The 18,397-nt window shown below is 42.8% G+C and overlaps 1 protein-coding gene across 1 annotated transcript in view; it reads right to left on the bottom strand.

The window, feature by feature from the left end:
- The window catches only part of man1a1 (mannosidase, alpha, class 1A, member 1), a 166,924-nt gene that overhangs the window by 118,506 nt on the left and 30,021 nt on the right, over positions 1 to 18,397 (bottom strand). The window contains exon 2 of the mRNA XM_035774826.2: positions 6,872 to 6,968. Coding sequence (XP_035630719.1) covers positions 6,872 to 6,968 — 97 coding nt within the window. The remainder of the gene's footprint in view (positions 1 to 6,871; positions 6,969 to 18,397) is intronic.

Genomic DNA, 18,397 nt, shown 5'->3' with positions numbered 1-18,397 from the left:
AGTTACAGGTCTGTGAGAGACAGATATCTTGCTTGTTTGTAGGTGACCAAATACTTATTTTCCACCATAATTTGCAAATAAATTCATTCAAAATCCTACAATGTGGTTTTCTGGATTTTTTTTCTAATTTTGTCTGTCATAGTTGAAGTGTACCTATGATGAAAATTACAGGCCTCATCTTTTTAAGTGGGAGAACTTGCACAATTGGTGGCTGGCAAAATACTTTTTTGCCCCACTGTACATATCGAACCCTCTTGAAAGGGAAAGATGCACATCCTTGATGCCGAGCAATCACAAATATATAAAAACAATAATTGTGCTTCAAACAATGTACAAGTCTCAGTCACAAATGACAGCTCCAATAAGCCCCCTATGATGAACGAGAGGTTTTGTATTTCATCGTTTGGGTCCTGTATGTGGATCAAATGAACGAAATAAGTAAAAAGATTCATTCTTTTTACTGAACCAGTTGAAAAGATCAGAGACAGAGAGCCGAACTTCCAATCACTCCTACCGACTGGCCTACCAACCCCTGTAGGGGGAGTGGTGTGATGGGGTGACGAAAACAAACCCACAGGAAAATGCCTCGATACATCTAGCAATTCAGATAGAAGGGGTAGTAGAAGAGGTAGTAGAAGAGGGACTTAAATGGCTACATCTCCTCTGGCTAGTCATCAACAATCTTCTTTGATTTCCTGCCCAACTTCACGGGTACTGGAACTACCCCCAGACCATTCAAATTACTCAATATTATGGATCACAATTTAGCTAACAACTAATTTAAAAAAACATTCTGACATGTATAAGTGAACTACTTTATAGACGTGCATAAAACAAGTGTACTCAGACACAGAATTCTTCATTTCATATTCTAGAGAACACAGTCCTCAGGTTTTGCCTAAAATGTCTACAATGGAAGTAGAACAGTTACCGGAGACTCATTTCCAAACAACACTTTGGCACAAAACCATTCTCTCATCTCTGTCAATTCTAGGTTTAATTAGATGCAACTTGATAGAGGCTTCATGCTCATGTCGCGAGTGAGAAATCACTTACGAAATCAATTAGGAAAAAAACTGCATGCATTCCCTTTATTCTCTCCACAATATAAATAACCCATTTGATTTACTTTCCTCATTAACAAAGAGACATGCGAAGGGTAGGTATTAATTAGTCAAGCCATGCGGGAACGGAGACATCAGCAGGACTTGACTGACTTCATTGATCAGACCGAATAACAACAATTATATTAGGACAACATTCCCAGGCTCTATTATTCATTTCCCAACCCTGGAGACAGGAGACCTAGTCCAAACAAAACAAAACATGTCATAACACATCGACTCAGGTAGCAAGTACGATTACAATCACGGATGCACCATGAGGTTGGACTGAAAAGGACAAAAACGGAAGAAATAATAAGGTACAATAACGGTAGGCAAGTGTGTCACATTCTAAATCTAATTGCAAGGAAGGGTCTCTGAAAAGTGTTGCTTTCCCAGCAGTGTCTCATATGAAAAGATTCTTCAATAGACGTTTGAACAAGTGGCATCCTAAAGCCCAGAGTCTAGGCCTACTTTCTGAACTAGAGCATTGTTGGCTTCCAGGCCAACTTCCTGCAAGGCAGAGCAGGGCGTATGCATCTGGCCCATCTGGCTCCTGCATGCATCTGCAGCTGGCGGAGCAGCCGTAACCCACTAGAGAAGGAAAAACAGAGCACTGTCATCAATGCCTCGGCCTGGTCTTCCCAGGTAAACAGCGTGTCGCAGAGCAGATGTCAGGCCATGTATTATGCATACCTCAGGTCCCATTAACCAAGCACTAACATAGATTAATAATGCAAAGCTCCGCCATTTCTTAATTAATAGGAGGCCGACTGAGTTCATCCTTGGCTTGGGAGTGGCGTAGGTAGTATCTGTGTGTGTGTGTGTGTGTGTGTGTGTATGTTCAACCAGTACCCTCCCCCCTCAAGGCACCACCGGGTACACATTTCAGTAAATGGCTCCCTCTCTCACCGCGGACCCTGGATATGAGTCTTGGCGTGGGGTGGTTGTCAGGGCCCCCCCCTGATTGGCATGTGTGTGTGACCTCTCAGACAGCAGACAGCGGAGAGAAGGAGCACCGGCTGGGCTGTGTGGTGCTGAAAACCATTGGACGCCCCTTCGCTCGTCACTGTGTGCCGTTATGAGAGTGGGTGACAGGAATAAATGCCAGTGACAGTATATATTGTTTCCAGCTTACCTGGCTAAATTAAGGGCGTTAATCAAATTTTGGCAGGTAAATCCTATGCCTGTCCTGAAGCCTTGTAGTGACGGCAGGCAGGAGAGAAGCGGGAAAGCTGTAACTTGTATTAAAAGAGGCTGCTGCAAAGCCATGAATATTTCATAAGGAAGTTGTTCTCCGGCCACCTTTGACCATGGTTGAGAGGCTTTTTTCTTCCTTGTGATGAAAACAGGTTGAAGAAAAGTACTATTGTCAAGCTTTGGGGCTCTTGTGCTCCAATCAATGGCACATAAAAGGAGTTATAACCTTGTCCTTTACAGCATATCCAAGAAACATAAAAATAGGCTTGGCAAGCGCCGTTGAAGACAACATAATTGCCTTTGTCTGTTCCAGTGTTGTGGAAGCAAGTTAATGAGGCTTCCTTCTAAACAAAGTAGAATCTCAGCTGAGATCTTGCAAATAAATGCATTTCTCTGAAAATGCAATACAGAAAGGGCAAGGACTGATAAATGCTCCAAAACCAAGACAAAGTAATCTGCCATTAAAGATTCAGAGGACTATCTCAGAAGGGCATTTGCATATCTTAAATCCCTGATAATTAAATATAATTTACACAAGGGTGATTGAAATTCTCAGTTAAATATGAAAGTCTAATCACCAAAATTGTTAGAAACTATTTCAAGAGAGTAAACGATTAAGTAGGAAGAATCTATATACGGCCTTTAAATGAGGTGCCATACTTCACGAGGTGAGCGCTGGCAAAAAGTTATATGCAACTCCTGTCCCTAATGGAAAGTTATGAGTGAGGCTGCAGAACATTCATGGGATATTAGAGAGATGTTTTAATTAGAATGGGAGCTCCGTGTGGGAATATTGCCTGTGTCTGAAGTGACTGGTGTCATCGGTGGTGCAGAGGAGAGCTGTTCATCACATAGAGAGAGAGAGGGGATAGAAAGAGACAGATCGGGAGAGAGAGGAAGAGAGAGAGCTCTCCTCCACACCTCATTTAGCACCTCTGTAAGACAGCCCCAGACAGCCTGGGTATCAGGCCCATCTGCAAGCCTGTCAACACACCACTCCCAACTGTCACAGGCCATCCAGCACAGCACACCCACATACAGCCTATCACATACCAGAGCTCACTTACAGCTGGACAGACATCATATTAGAGCCAAACAAATATCCTCATTGTTTAAATTTAATTAGGCCACATAAAGAGAGGGAGGGGAGAGGAAGTGTTAAGATAGAGGAAGTCTTAAAACTAGAACCGCCATAGGCCAACAGCCACTGCTGCAGAAAAAAATCCTAGGGGAAACACTGTGAATTATCTGAATGATGAGGGTGAAAAGGATGACTGAATTTAGAACAATAGTCTAATTATTTTATTATGAAAGGCTGGAAATGGTATGTAATCAGACACCGAGGACAACATACAACTTGTGTAGTTAACAATGGCGAGCAGAACCAAATTAATATTTTTTATATCTTGTCATGGATTTGGTTTTATTAATATTTATTTATGAAACTTACCCTTTACAATTGTTCATGTACTGGTGCTTTTGTTTAGGAATATGGCAAATCATTTCACCTGTGCACCAGTCTGATTGGTAATATTATTGTTATTATTTTATTTACTTTCTACTTTGTCAAAAGAAGCTGGAACTGGACTGTATTACTTACTATAACTCCATTACTAATGAAATCTACAAATAAAGTTGATCAAATGTATTACATTGTAATGCAGGGATCATCAACTAGATTCAGCCGCGGGCCAAATTTTTGGATGGTCCAGAGGCCGGAACATAATTACAAATCATTTGAAGACTGCAATTAGACCACAATAATCCCAAACAGATATAAGATTTGACTAAAAAAATATAACAATTTCAAACCCTTCTTACATTTGTATACAATCACATGTCTCTCTATTATGGGAATACTTGGGTACAGATTTCCAAAATTAAACTCACTTGGACCTGATTTCCTGGTGTGTTTATAGTGTTTTGCGTCCAACAGAAAACTTCTTCATGTTCACACTAGTTATGGATCACAGTTAATGCAAGTCGAATATCAAAGCCAATGATCAATTATTTTCCCAAATAATTTAACAATGTTCAAGCTTTGTAAATTAAAACAGGAGTTTTAGTTAAATACCACCCAGAATAAATACCACCCAGAATAAGCCACCTCAACCCACTGCATACAAACCAGGATCGGTGAACCAGAGCATTACTCATCCTTCATCTGCAAATGGAAGTGAGGTCCTTCGAACATGGAGTATTAATTTAACTCCACAAAATGAAACTCAATGATAGTAATGGCTATAACAAATGGCTTGTAATACACTGTAAGAGGAACGAGCTGTGCCGAGTGGTTTGCTGGAGGAGGAGGAGAGAGGTGGGGGAAAAACACATGTCATTGTTCACTTCCATTTGGCAAGTACTGCATCTTAATAAAACAAATACTGGGGCATTCTGTGGTACAAGACATGTAGCGTATACCAACCACACAGGAGGGGGCTGTTTAGTGTGTGTGTGTGTGTGTGTGTGTGTGTGTGTGTAAACAAGAAAACTGCAATCGTTCCGTTCCCCCCAGGAGTCATGCAGCAGCATACAGTATTCTCTAGTATGTCTCACATATGAAAGAGAGAAAGGAAGCAGCAACACTTTGAGAAACACACTACCTTTAACTCAATTACCTCCCTTTAAAACACACACACACACACACACACACACACACACACACACACACACACACACACACACACATTAATGAACCGCTCTCAATGTCCAGCAAATACCTAGCAGCCATAGAATTCACAGACATAGGTGGGTGAAACATCTATAGCTTATTGCAGTCTTCTGTGCACCAAATCTCAGAGACGAAAAAACAATGTGCGTCTATCTGGTTCTATCAGTCAAGAGATGTTTCCATGAAAGCCTATACCAACTATTAAGAGCTTTCTACACTTACTACAGAGAGAGTTTACTAAAATAGTTTCTTAAAAAGCTGTATGTGTAAACAAAGGGTTTATTACTCAAATATATGTATGAAATCCTCTGTGCAGGCAGAAGAGGTTCCATCTGCGATACATCTTCAATAGACGTCGACAGCAGCAGCGATACCGTCCACTAACAAAACAAGATTACAATTTCAGTAGACGATACAATGCACCTTTTGTCTGAGCCTCCCAGCCCGACTGTGGTAGAACAGACTCGGTGGTGCTCCAGGTACCCTCTTCTCTCTCCGGCCCGGCACCACAGGATTATTGACTAATACACTGAACAAAAATATAAAACGCAAACTGTTGGTCCCAACAAAAAGCTTATTTCTTTCCAAAATGTTGTTTACATCCCTGTGAGGTTGCATTTCTCCTTTGCCAAGATAATCCATCCACCTGACAGGTGTGGCATATCAAGAAGCTGATTGAACAGCATGATCGTTACACAGGTGCACCTTGTGCTGGGAACAATAAAAGGCCACTCTAAAATGTGACATTTTGTCACAGAACACAATGCAACAGATGTCAAGTTGAGGGAGCATTCAACTGGCATGATGACTGCAGGAATGTCCACCGGAGCTGTTGCCAGATTATTGAATGTTAATTTCTTATTATACCCTGATGAAGACAGTTTGTCAGCTTGTTGGTTATTAAAATATTGCATCCGAGCTCCTAGAGTGTGCGGCTCTGCTTTAATTTTTCAAGTGCTCTACTCCGCTAGCCTGCGCCTCGCCTAAACAGGTGTGCGTTTCTTTCGCCTCCACGTTAATTTCTCAACCATAAATCACCTCCAATGTCGTTTTAGAGAATTTGGCAGTACGTCCAACCAGCCTAACAAACGCAGACCACGTGTATGACGTTGTGTGGGCGAGAAGTTTGCTGACGTCAACGTTGTGAACAGAGTGCGCCATGGTGGTGGTGGGATTACTCTATGGCCAGGCATAAGATAGAGTCAACAAACACAATTGCATTTTGTTGATGGCAATTTGAATGCACAGACATACCGTGACGAGATCCTGAGGCCCATTGTCGTGCCATTCATCCGCCGCATCACCTCATGTTTCAGTGCACGGCCCCATGTTTCCAGGGATCTGTACACAATTCCTGGGAGCTGAAAATGTCCCAGTTCTTTCATGGCATGCATGCTCACCAGACATGCCACCCATTGAGCACATTTGGGATGCTCTGGATCGACATGTATGACAGTGTGTTCCAGTTCCTGCCAATATCCAGCAACAAAACACAGCCATTGAAGAGGTGTGGGACAACATTCCACAGGCCACAATCAACAGCCTGATCAACTCTGTCAGGCAACATGAGGCAAATGGTGGTCAAACCAGATACTGACTTGTTTTCTGACTCACGGCCCTACTTTATTTTAAAAAAATGGTGACCAACAGATGCATATCTGTACTCCCAGTCATGTGAGGGCCTAATTTATTTATTTTAATTGACTGATTTCCTTATTTAACCTGTAATTAAGTAAAATCTTTTAAATTGTTGCTTGTTGCGTTTATATTTTTGGTCAATATAGCTTTGACTGATTGCCAATTTGGTCCTAATCTGTGGGGCAAGCCTGATGGCAGCGGGGGGCGGGCATGAATCAGCTGTCTGCGGGACTGAACGGGAATGGGGACAGATACTCACCAAACAGATTGCTGGAGTGGCCTTGCATGGAGACAGGCCTCAGCTCATTGGATCCCCAGGCGTATCGCTTGTAACTGTCCCAGGCAAACTTCATCATCTGTGGGCAAAGGCAGAGGAAGGGAAGGGGGGACAAGGGGGAAATTCGGTTTAGTCTTAGCAGATCTATGAAGGGTGATTCACTTCCTTTGGGTGTTTTGGTCATTATGGGCAGGTTTCCAGTTAAGTATTTGTTTTGTTAAGTAAGGGTGTATTTGTGACATGGAGCAGACTTCAGGCTATTTTATGTTGGACAACATCCTGTTGTCACCTCAGATATTAACTGTGCAGGGAAGTCTGTCAATCATTTAATAGACCTTGACATTACACAAGAAAAAGTCTCAGTTTGACGTATTCAGTGACCCTGGTTTGTGATACTTAACCACTGAGAGACATCTATACTCTACATTACATGCTGAATTTCTAAGCTACATGCGTCACAAGGTTGTTCTTCAATCAGTGTCTTCTGACCGTATCTATTTTTGGTCCCAAAGACTATAATTTACACCTAATCCTCCTAAAAAAAAAAAAATCAATGGAATCATAGCTATAAAAAAAACCTACATGGCGATTAGAGCATAAAGCCGTTTGCTCCCTCTCCCTGGTGAAGCGATCCAGATGGTGGCAGATAAAAACTGTTCAAAGCGAGGACAGCTTTTCAACGTTTACACATTTTAATGAAAAGGTATATTACTCACTTAAAACTGCAATCTATAAAGTTTACTCTGTTGAGTGCCACTGAGATTATGTTACCTATTTAATATTGCAACACCACTGCTTTCGGTCATAATACAGTCCAACTAAGTTTGCATATGGGAAAATAACAGGCCAGAAATTATCAATTGGAAGGTAATGGGTTGTCTGGTCGCACTAACAATGTACCCCAACGCAGTGCTAGTGTCGAATTCTCTCTCTGCACTGTCACATCTCAGTTCTCTTCTGCAGGGTAGCGATTACCAGTGTGTCCTCCGGTGTTTGTTGTTGGGAGGATTAGGCTGTAAAGGAGAAGAGAGAGAAATATGCTGCCATTCTCTAAAGTTGATACAGAGGCAGATTGAAGCTGAAATCCCCCTCGAGCAAAAGATGAGAAGACCAGACAGAGATTAAAATTATGTTTTCCTCAAGACTCTCAGCTTGTCAGATCCACATAGGGAAATAGGGTCCACAATTCAATGCTGGCTATTGAAGATCACTAGCAAAACAACCTAAGTGGATGAGGGTAGTCAATGGACAGAAACAATAATGGTCCCTCTTAAGCAGAGAGATTAGGCCTACTCATTTGTTTACAGACCAGTATTTTCTGGAGCGTTTTCTGAGATCGACACGTCTTTCTGATACTTAAGCGAAGAAAAACACAACGTCAAGGTGTTTATTAATGATGTGTGCCCTTCCTGCAATGTGAAAATCAGAGCAACCGCTGTGTTCTCTCTCGGTTACCACCATTTCAAATGATGAGATGATGTTGCTAATGCACAAATGATTGGAACACAAATGTGGAAAGAATGGAATTAAATTGAGTGTTAAAAAGTCTGCTGCCTGTGACAGGGAGCAGAGATGGATTAGAAGGATTAGGCGGCCCATCTACAGCGACTGAACGCACCGCTGTGGCGCTCCACCAACATTCTGTTAAAAAAATACATAAAAAATGTTGCCTATGGTAGAAAGAGTATATGGCCATTTCTGTAACCTACAGGCTGGAGTAGAGATCACATTTATGACAAAGTCATGAGAAGATACTTTTTAAATCATGCACGTTTCTCAGATCAAATAGCCTGACCTCAGTGGTTTCATGTTTGAATGTGTACATTTTTGAAAAGATGATCATAGCGGGGGAAAAAATGCTATAAATTCTATACTTCTGCATTTCCCGCTGTGTAAAAACATTGATTCTCATTTCAAATAGGCTCGGGATAACTCCTGATAAAGTTAGGTAGCTGATATTCAGAGCTTAAATAGACTAAATGATTAGTCACAGGAATGGGGCCTAATAAAGCCAATGCAACTGCCTGTTTTACAAACGGTAGGCGTACCACATGGATGGGCATTCAGAAAATGTCATTTCGGGCCGACACTGTAGGCTACACCCCATTAAGGACAGACCAACAACGTTCTTTTGGCCGGTACGGACCAGCCTCTATTTCAACATCCACAGACTGGACGTCTATGTTTAGTTCAGATTCGGTCTGGTCCGGTCCCGATTTCAACATCCACAGACTGGACGTCTATGTTTAGTTCAGATTTGGTCTGGTCCGGTCCCGATTTCAACATCCACAGACTGGACGTCTATGTTTAGTTCAGATTTGGTCTGGTCCGGTCGCGATTTCAACATCCACAGACTGGACGTCTATGTTTAGTTCAGATTCGGTCTGGTCCGGTCCCGATTTCAACATCCACAGACTGGACGTCTATGTTTAGTTCAGATTTGGTCTGGTCCGGTCCCGATTTCAACATCCACAGACTGGATGTCTATGTTTAGTTCAGATTTGGTCTGGTCCGGTACCGATTTCAACGTCCACAGACATTTGGTTCGGACTAGCCTATATTGGCCCAAACATAGGCGTCTATATTTGGTTCAGATTTGGGTCGGACCGGCCTTGACGTGGCCAAAACATTTGTCCGGACAAAATCTTAACCAATCATAGACATCGTTTTCAAATGTTTGGACAGCACAGTACAGCAAAGTATAGTACAGTACACCAGTATAGCACAGTAGAGTATAGTGCAATACAATATAATGTACCCTACTTAACTCTAATGTAATCTATTCAATACGTCTTTTCAACTTTCATTCAGAACCTAAAATGAACCCAACTTAAACTTCTGGAAAAATACATATTTTAGACATCTTTTCAATGTCATTTTGCTTACTGGGAGTATTCTAGTTTCTCGGGGGTATAGGAGGGTGGCAATTGTTTTTTGTCTGGTCTTGGGCAGCAGAACAGCCAGGAATGGGCCTGCCCTTCACAGTCACAATCGTTTAGCCTAAGTGTAAGAGGGTGTTTTGATCAGTCCATCATGGAAAGCCCACTACGAAGGCTTAAAAGGGAATTTCACCCTGGCTGTGTCACGGCAGATAGTCATTACTATATTAACAACATTACGTTTTTATCATCAACATCACAATTACCCAAACCACAAGCTAGAACTAGCACATTTTCATTTGGTAGAGTCGGGAAGTTTCAACTCCCTGTGTATTGGTCTGCTCATGGTGAACCACAAAGTCCGACATTCATAGCGAATGCTGATACCGCCCGCTAGGTAGAGGGGGAGTTCCCACAAACATGAATAATGGCTTTTTTTTGTTTGTTACTTTGAACAGCCAACACAGTAATCTCAAAAGTTCTATAGGCAAGATCTTTTTGAAAAAGGTTGTTTTTCACCGTTTGTCATCATGCCCGTGTGGTGTTCTGTACCTGACTGTGCTAATTACAAACAAGCGTGAAAATGTGTCATCTTTCACCATTCTAGCTACCAGAGATTTGTTCTATCTTTGACTGACCTACTAACGTAAGTTAGCTAATGGTACCAAATAAAAAGCATCTCAATTTGGTAGCCCTCTATTTCACACTTGTCTGGAAAACACTTGTTAAAAATAGAATTGTCGATATGTTGGTAGCCATGATGAATGTGTATACATAGTCTATGGTTGTTTAGTTGGTTTTCAGCCAGTCTCAGCTGGCTAGCAATCTTACTGCCAATTTAGTGATGCTAGTTAACCAACAGCAAACTGACAATATTGAAATGTCCATGTTAGGTATGCGTAGCTAGCCAGTCTAATAGAGATCAATACAATTAGTGGTTAAATTGTGTATTTTGTTGTAGGTGGTATACCTGATTCCACCAACATTTGCTTCCAATCCCTAGCTAGTGAAGATAAATTGGCCAAAATATTTACAAGCTGACGGCAAAGATAGCTCAATTTGTATGAATTGGGCAGTGTTTGTGTTATCTGGTTACAGGTCATTAGAGGTAGCTTGACCACAGAGTACCTTCCAGACCATGTAATCAATTTAGTCTACCCCTTTCTCTTTTAGTAAAACTCTGGTTATCTGGAGTCATTCCAGTGTCCTGCTGAAAAATACCCCAAAGCCGGGGCATTTTGAATACACAAGCATGAGGGAGCGGACACACCTTGCGGTTATGGAGAATAACAAGGGACACTGAAAGGTATAAAGCAAGACTACAACAGTAATGACACAAAGACATTCATGACACAAGAAACCTCATTCTCTCTGCAGATTCTCAAAACACAATACAAAATTCCCCTGCAAAAGGCTACTATTGACAAGAATAATCTGTCAAAGTCAATGAGCTGGGGGAGGTTTACAGACAGTACTTTGAGATGAGAAAGGGGTTTTTTGTTGTGCAGGGTTGTGCTTTGACAGTAAATGTATTGTATGAGAGCGATTGATGTGCCAATTCCCCTCAATCTCCCATACACAACAATTCATACTGTTTAAGAACTGCATTCCTAAGACTTTTCAAACCTTCTTTAGCCACCTATTTGGTCTTTTGACAAATCAGATCAATTCTGAAAAAGATCTGATTAAGACTAATTAGTGGAGGGGAAAAAACAGAATTGGCCTGCCTGTGTAAACACAGCTAATAATTAGAAATCAGGTGTGCTAGATTATGGTCGGAATGAAAACCTACAGGATGGTAGCTCTCCAGCAACATGGTTGGAAAGCCCTGATGTAGGGCTTGAAATAAATATGGATATTTTCTATCAATCTTTTAAATTTGTCTGCCCTTATGGATTCACAGAATATATTTATATAAACTGTACAGGGCTTTTTATCATCAAACAGATGCTAGACATTCAGATATACGAAGAATGTTAGTTTTATCAAAATGTTTCAGAATCGAAAATACAGGCGAGTGTACACTATTTAATGCTAACAAAAGAGAACTGTGTATTCAAAAACAATGTTATATGGTAAAAGCAACATGTCATTTTGTTTTGTATGAACTGTGTATTACAGTTCAGCGTGTCCAAGTGTTTCTCCGGTGTAGAGACACACAAGTGCAGAGAATTGTAGTTACAGATTCTTACGTCAGATAATGTTCATTTCTGCCCGACACCTTGTCTAGTTCAAGTCTTATCTCATTGAGGAGACAGGTGGGTGTCCACCCCAAATGTCATGATGACAGAGACCTGTCTCGATCAATGAGTGAGAAGACTTGAAATAGACACGATTGGCGGTGCACATATTGTTGGATTACTTTAAGAAGCAAAAAAAGTATTTCTTTTCTAAATTCAAACCCCCTGCAACTGGACATTGACATGGAATTAGAGTCCTGTTTATCCCCAATCGAGGATGAACACAGCATCGCTGAAGTTGGTCGAAAAATCTCTGTGCTACACCAAACAGTACAAGTCTATCCTATAACTCCTAGCAAAGGATACCAAAAATGTTTGGTTAAATCACATTATCTGGTGAAACAATCTGTAGTTTAGAGAGCTGGTGATCAGCAGATGATAGGAGAGGTGGTCAAGATGAAATTGCCATTACAAAGAAACATACCGTAGAGGTTCAGTAAATAATTGTAAAGCTGTGGGAGGAGTGTTGTCATGATCAAACTGCCATTCAGCTCCTCATAAATCATCTGCTTGAAATCCAGCATAAAATCTTATCCCTCGAGAGGGATACAGTTCACAGGATACAGTTCTGCTACTGTATGTCAGCCAGCAAATACACTAAAGTTCGCTAGCTAAGTGGTTTGCAGGACAAATAACTTACTTAGTTAGGCACCGTATTTGTCATCTGCCCTCTTGGTGCTGGCTTCGGCTGTGGTGGAGCTTTTAACATTAGCTAAATCCAACTCTGTTTCAAATCCTTTTTGCTATATTCCGGTTGAAATATGTATGGTTGAATCTCACCAAGTAGCTAATAAATGCTCCATTGTCGAATTCATGTTGATGAGAGGAATCACTTGAAGACATTGCGTCTGGTCAGTTCTTTCAGTTTTACCCAAATGATTGTTCTAAGTGGCCGCCTCCTTTCAAATTAAAAACCAGCCTTAGGAGAGGGAACGGGGCCAGAGCACAAAGCACTGCCCCAACACAAGTTGTAGTATTTCAGAGACTGGAAAAAATGTGTCTGCTTGTATATTTACTAATGAATCTGCCGAAAGGAACATCGCTGAAAGATGTCCAACAGCTCTATCGAACAAGGACATCCATATCTACACCCACAAAAACAAACATAGTGCGATCACTATAACAGAGCCTTTGCAAAATGTCACAAAGCAGTCCTACATGTAAAAATACATCTTGCCCCCCCCCAATCAATACACCAGAAGCCGTCATTGGGTGTATCATTCAGTGAGGTGAAGCCCTGACCTGCCTTCCTCCTGGGCAATTGTGTGTGAAACATATCTCACTGTCCTAGCAATGACAGGATGAAAACAAGCCCAGATTCCCCCAGGGTGAAATTCCCCTTTAACATTGTGGGAGAAACTTCCAGAGGGGCTCCTAATGGTGTTAATGAAAGGCACCTCTCACTCTGATTTCTCTGATAATGAAATGAAAACAGCTCCACTCAGTCCCAGGCCTAAACAAACAGTCCCTTCTCGTCTCTCTGTCTGAGGGCCCCCCTGTAGAGAATGCTGGTGGGAAGTCATTTGCAACACAGCGTGGACTCCCCATACCATCCAGCATTCTCCTCCAGAAATTAGATGAGTTTATCGACTCCCACACAGAAAGCGGGAGAGAGACAGATAGAGAGATCTCTGTTTAATGAGTATGTTATTTACCCCAAAACCCTGGGCCTCGTCCCCTCGCAGCCTCCCAGCGCTCACACCTTACTCTGGTCCTGCTGAGAGGGTGCCAAATACAAGCCAGTGGTTCTGTTGGTTGGCTTAGCTAGTAACTAGGCGACTTGGAACCAGAACCATTTGCCAGAACTGAATTAGAAGTTGTGGGGAGATGGGAGGCATTGAACACGGGCCATATTGATACTCATTCAGTAGTGCTACATTTTGTTTGCAATAAAATAAAACAAACAGCAGGCTGTTCTGGCAGACTATTCCCAGATGGGAAATGCTTTCATTCAATGTAGGTTACCGTTCTCCATCCAGACAGCTCAATATTCAGTCCTCTGCACCTCGGTACAAAGCCTGGTCTTCCCACATTGTGGTCCTAACGGAGGCACAAGGACCGGCACAGCCAAGAGCGAGTCCTGCTCCTGCTTAGATGGAGCGCCAGCCTCCCTGATTTACAAGGCAGTAATTGCTTTTCCAGTCAGGGTTTAATGTGAGCGTTTGAGTCAAAAATGTAATCTCGTCATTCGTGGCTCTCTCACTCTCTGCATGCGGTCTGTCGGCGGGAGGATCAGCAGCAGGAGCTCTCCCATTGTTTCAATCGACGGCATTGTGTAGTCCAAAGACGTCACAGCAACAGTGGAATGAGTTGACAGCGGGTGCTCGGGGGACATGTTACTTTCTGCCATGAGAAACAAACAAGACTGAGTTCTCAGTGCAGTAGAGCAGAGAGCATGCTGGGATATCACTAAGGCTCTCCTATGTGGCATTTCTGTGGTGCCCTGGGATGCAGAGCGGTGTACCATTGTTGTCTGGTAACAAACACCTATGCTCATAAGACCGGGCTCATGGACGGCTGTGTTTGGTCTGACAGAGCAGAGACACTCTTTGACCTGCTGAGCCGGGCTAGGCCTCGGCGGGAGAGTCCGTCAGAGGGGACCTAAAGGTGGAGCAGGCCATAGTGGGCTCTGCTGTCTGTTAAGAGGATTAACCTCCCTCAGTGCGTTGTTCTTCTAAGGGCTCAGACACGCCAATAGCATTTGTTGGCCGACAGTACCGCTGAAAGTCATTTGTGTACATTACATGTAGAATCGCGTGAAAAAAAATAAAATCAGACATCCACAGCTGGGAGGCCCCTAAAACACAGAGCACTGAACTAATCGGCAGACAAACGCTAGATTCCCATTCAGTGTGACGCGTGCACGCCTTTAGAAAAGGTTAAGGCGGGGGCAGAGCAGATCAGGAACAGATGTCTATTAATTCATAAACCAGCCCCAAGGGAGTGATTTATTTTCTATAGGCCTACAGTATGTGGGTTGGTTGGACAGTCATGTGTGGACAAAACAGGGGTTGGGGGAAGAGTAAAACCAAAGTCAGTGAATCACGAGTCATAAGTGACTATTCAAAATGGCATAGGAAAGGAATAAAAAGGCCTAATCATTAAAAACCCTCCCCCATGTCAGTTTCCATCCCCTGCTAACCTGTCCTCCATGTTGCGCTCATCTTTCCCTCTTTTCTCTTTGCTGAGCAGCCCAGGAAATTCAGCTAGTTTGGGGACCTGGGAACAAATCATCGGTTTGCCAAATTTCCATTTCCCTTATCCCCTGCTGTCAGTCCATCCTCTCCCCTCATCCCACATTGATGACTGAGCTGTGTGTGAAGGAGGGCAGAACTAGGATTTGGAGGAGCTCTGTGCCATGGAGGTTTCTGAAGGAGAGGAGAGCCAGACTGGGAGACGGAGACAGACAGTGCCGGCAGCAGGCACAGAACTCAGGGCTCAGGACAAGCAGCTGTCCAGGACAGAGAGCCCAACTACAGGAAATGTCAACAGACACCACGTCCATGCCAACTCCCGTTTACTGTCAACCAAACTGCCTCCGCTTTTTACACTCACTTTAGTGTCTTTCCTCTTATCTGCTCTCCCTCTCTGTCCTTCATCGCTCGACTATTGAGGTTGTTCTCTCTTCTCTTTCGCTCTCTCTCTCCCGCCGTCCTCAATCTCTTTCTTGCAACAGACCTAAACATACCCATCCTTAACCCTGGAGGAGAGGAGTTGGAGAAGATCCTCTTAGCTGGCTGAGGCTTATCTGAACGCCCGGCTATTGGAGGTGACAGTGTCGGGACACATTTACGCTCTGGCAAAGGATTAGGCCTAAGCAATCACTTGCACTGTCTTTTTGATTGAGCTAACGCTCTCATATAAAGTCAGCTGTTGTACAGAACGTCTTGGTGTGTATGTGTGGGCCCATCCAGTCAAATCAATAGGGAGTTAAGGGCCTTGTTAACATTCATGAAAATCAGGTGAGCTGAAGACACTCATATCCCTAAATCTGGCAGCAAATTATTTCTTCCAGACTTTTGTCTCCTTGGACGGGAAGAAATTGCCAGAGAAAACTGACACCAAGAGCCATACTTTCTTCTGAATGTCAAAATACAGATCTTTGTTTCTTTGACTAGTTGAATACAATATTCCAGAGAGTGCTGGTGACCTCCGGTATAGTTAATGGGAGCATGGCACAATGAACCACACACTTGCTTTAGAGCACTGGACGTGTATCCTTTCATCATAAGTGCATTTGATGAAATCACCGCCATTCATTATGCAAATGCAGCCGAGCATAGAAATCTAATCAAATCAATCATCGGCACTCTGTGAATGTGCCTGGCTATTTTCTCTGGACGATCAGGCTAGTGACACTTTAAAAGTGAGGAAAGTCTCGCCATGGTTTCATGACGGACCTGCACATCTAGAGCTTACCCTACAATCTCTTCTCTAGCATCTCATGCACATTCAGTGCCTCTGCCCGACACGGTTTGCCAGTTCACACAAGGAGCCTCATACGAGGTATTACACCCAGCATCATTAATTCATAATATTCCCACCATCACCTGACAACTTCACAAGGAGTCATGCTGTATCTGGCCCACAACTGCAAAGTTTATTATGTTAAAAGCTACTGGGCATTGTGTCGTCATAGAGAACATCATAACCTACTCCTGATTAAATCCATATACCTTGCACGGGTAGATAAACACCTTTAAAATTAAAATGACACATTTCCAACAATGCCCTTAGCATCCGTAATAGTACTAAGTGAGCGAATAGCAGTCACAAAGACTGATATCTTGGCCGCAACATTGTGCTGCTGAATGCGCACAAGAAGCAACACGGTCTCATTGTCAGCTATACTCTTCACTGCAGTTAAAGCCAGTCCGAAGGAGCGCAAGTCTTCAGCAACAAACAACATCTGTCATTTTTTCACTCTGGGGTCTAGTAAACTGGGCTGCAGCCTCTTGTCAGGATTATCATGTATACAGCCTTCTAGAGAGTCTTCACCAGACTGGAAGGCAGTAAGCTCTTCATGGCATTCTTCAACATGCCCAAGCTGTTCCCAGCACAGCACTACTTCTGCTGCTTCCCTCCACACACACAGAGACCAGCCACTTGATTGGTTTACCTTATTTAGAGTAGGGACATTCACTAGTTTGTATGTGTGCTACATTTATCCCCTGCACAAACATGTTTATCCCTATTCTTCCACCATGACACACATTCAAGCACACACTGATTCAAGGCTGTTTAGGAACAACAGATGTGAGATAATTAAAGGGGACAATGTAATTGTGGAAGAATGAATGAAACACAGAACAGAAAGCGCGTGTCCGTGAGCAATGTCTGAGACTCCCAGGAGAGACCAGTAGGTACTGCAGGAGAGCCTCTTAGATGAAGCATGGTGTCTCAATGGAGATGGATTCACACCAAAGTGGAGGGCCAGAACGGTCCAGGTATCCTTATGATGTAATTATACCTGCTATTCCCCTTTATTGCATTCCTGTTTCAGGCTGTGTCTGTTCCCTATTTGTTCTGCATCCATTATCTCTCTGCCACCTCTTTAAAGCCCCGCCATACACTACTGACCCACAGCAAGACAGCAGCCCGCTCTGAAGGAATAAGCAGGTCAAATAACAACACCCATTGTAGAACACTAGAAACAAGAAATACACATCACATAAATATGCCCCACACCCGCTTATTGCCCTGCAGAGTAGCATAAACTCTCCCCACTGGCCACTGGAGACGAATGAACGAGAGAGGCGGAGGGAGTGTACACAACATATTACAGTGATCCTTCATGCAGCGCCTGTCACACTGGTATGGGCAGCGACTCCCTTATGCACCTGCATCTACATGCAAATAAGACAGAGGCCTAGTGTTGGTGGGAAAGCAAAGCACAGCTCGGAAGACATACGGTACCATCCATCATGCGCTACAGACGACTCAGCCCTGCAGTGATGAAGTTATGCTATAGGGATGTGCTGACAACAAAGCACTCCTAATAGGTACCCAAACTCGCTCAAGTTTTAGCCCAACAAAAATTTGTGGGACTATTGCCTGAAAATTGTGTGCCAGACTGTTGACTTACATGTAAACTAGATTTGACTAGATAATCATCATCTGTGACTGGTTTCAGGAAACTAGGCTTATGTCGCAAGTCACGACTTCATAGAAGAGACATTTGAACATGTATTTTTTATTAATATTTTGGGCAGAAATGCCTTCTGGAACATTTGAACATTCATATGCCTTAATAACAAACTTGTATGCCAAATGTAAATATGAATAAAGTTTTTAAAATTACAAGCCTAGTTGGTTTAGCCACAGAAGAAGACAGGAACCTTCCCGCTAGCCATGATTGGCTGAGATAATGAACGGCCTGGACATGCCAA

This window comes from Oncorhynchus keta, chromosome 8 (assembly GCF_023373465.1).
Source record: "Oncorhynchus keta strain PuntledgeMale-10-30-2019 chromosome 8, Oket_V2, whole genome shotgun sequence".
Lineage (NCBI taxonomy): Eukaryota > Metazoa > Chordata > Actinopteri > Salmoniformes > Salmonidae > Oncorhynchus > Oncorhynchus keta.
Note: the sequence above shows the minus strand (reverse complement) of the source record. Positions and strands in the feature narration are given on the sequence as shown.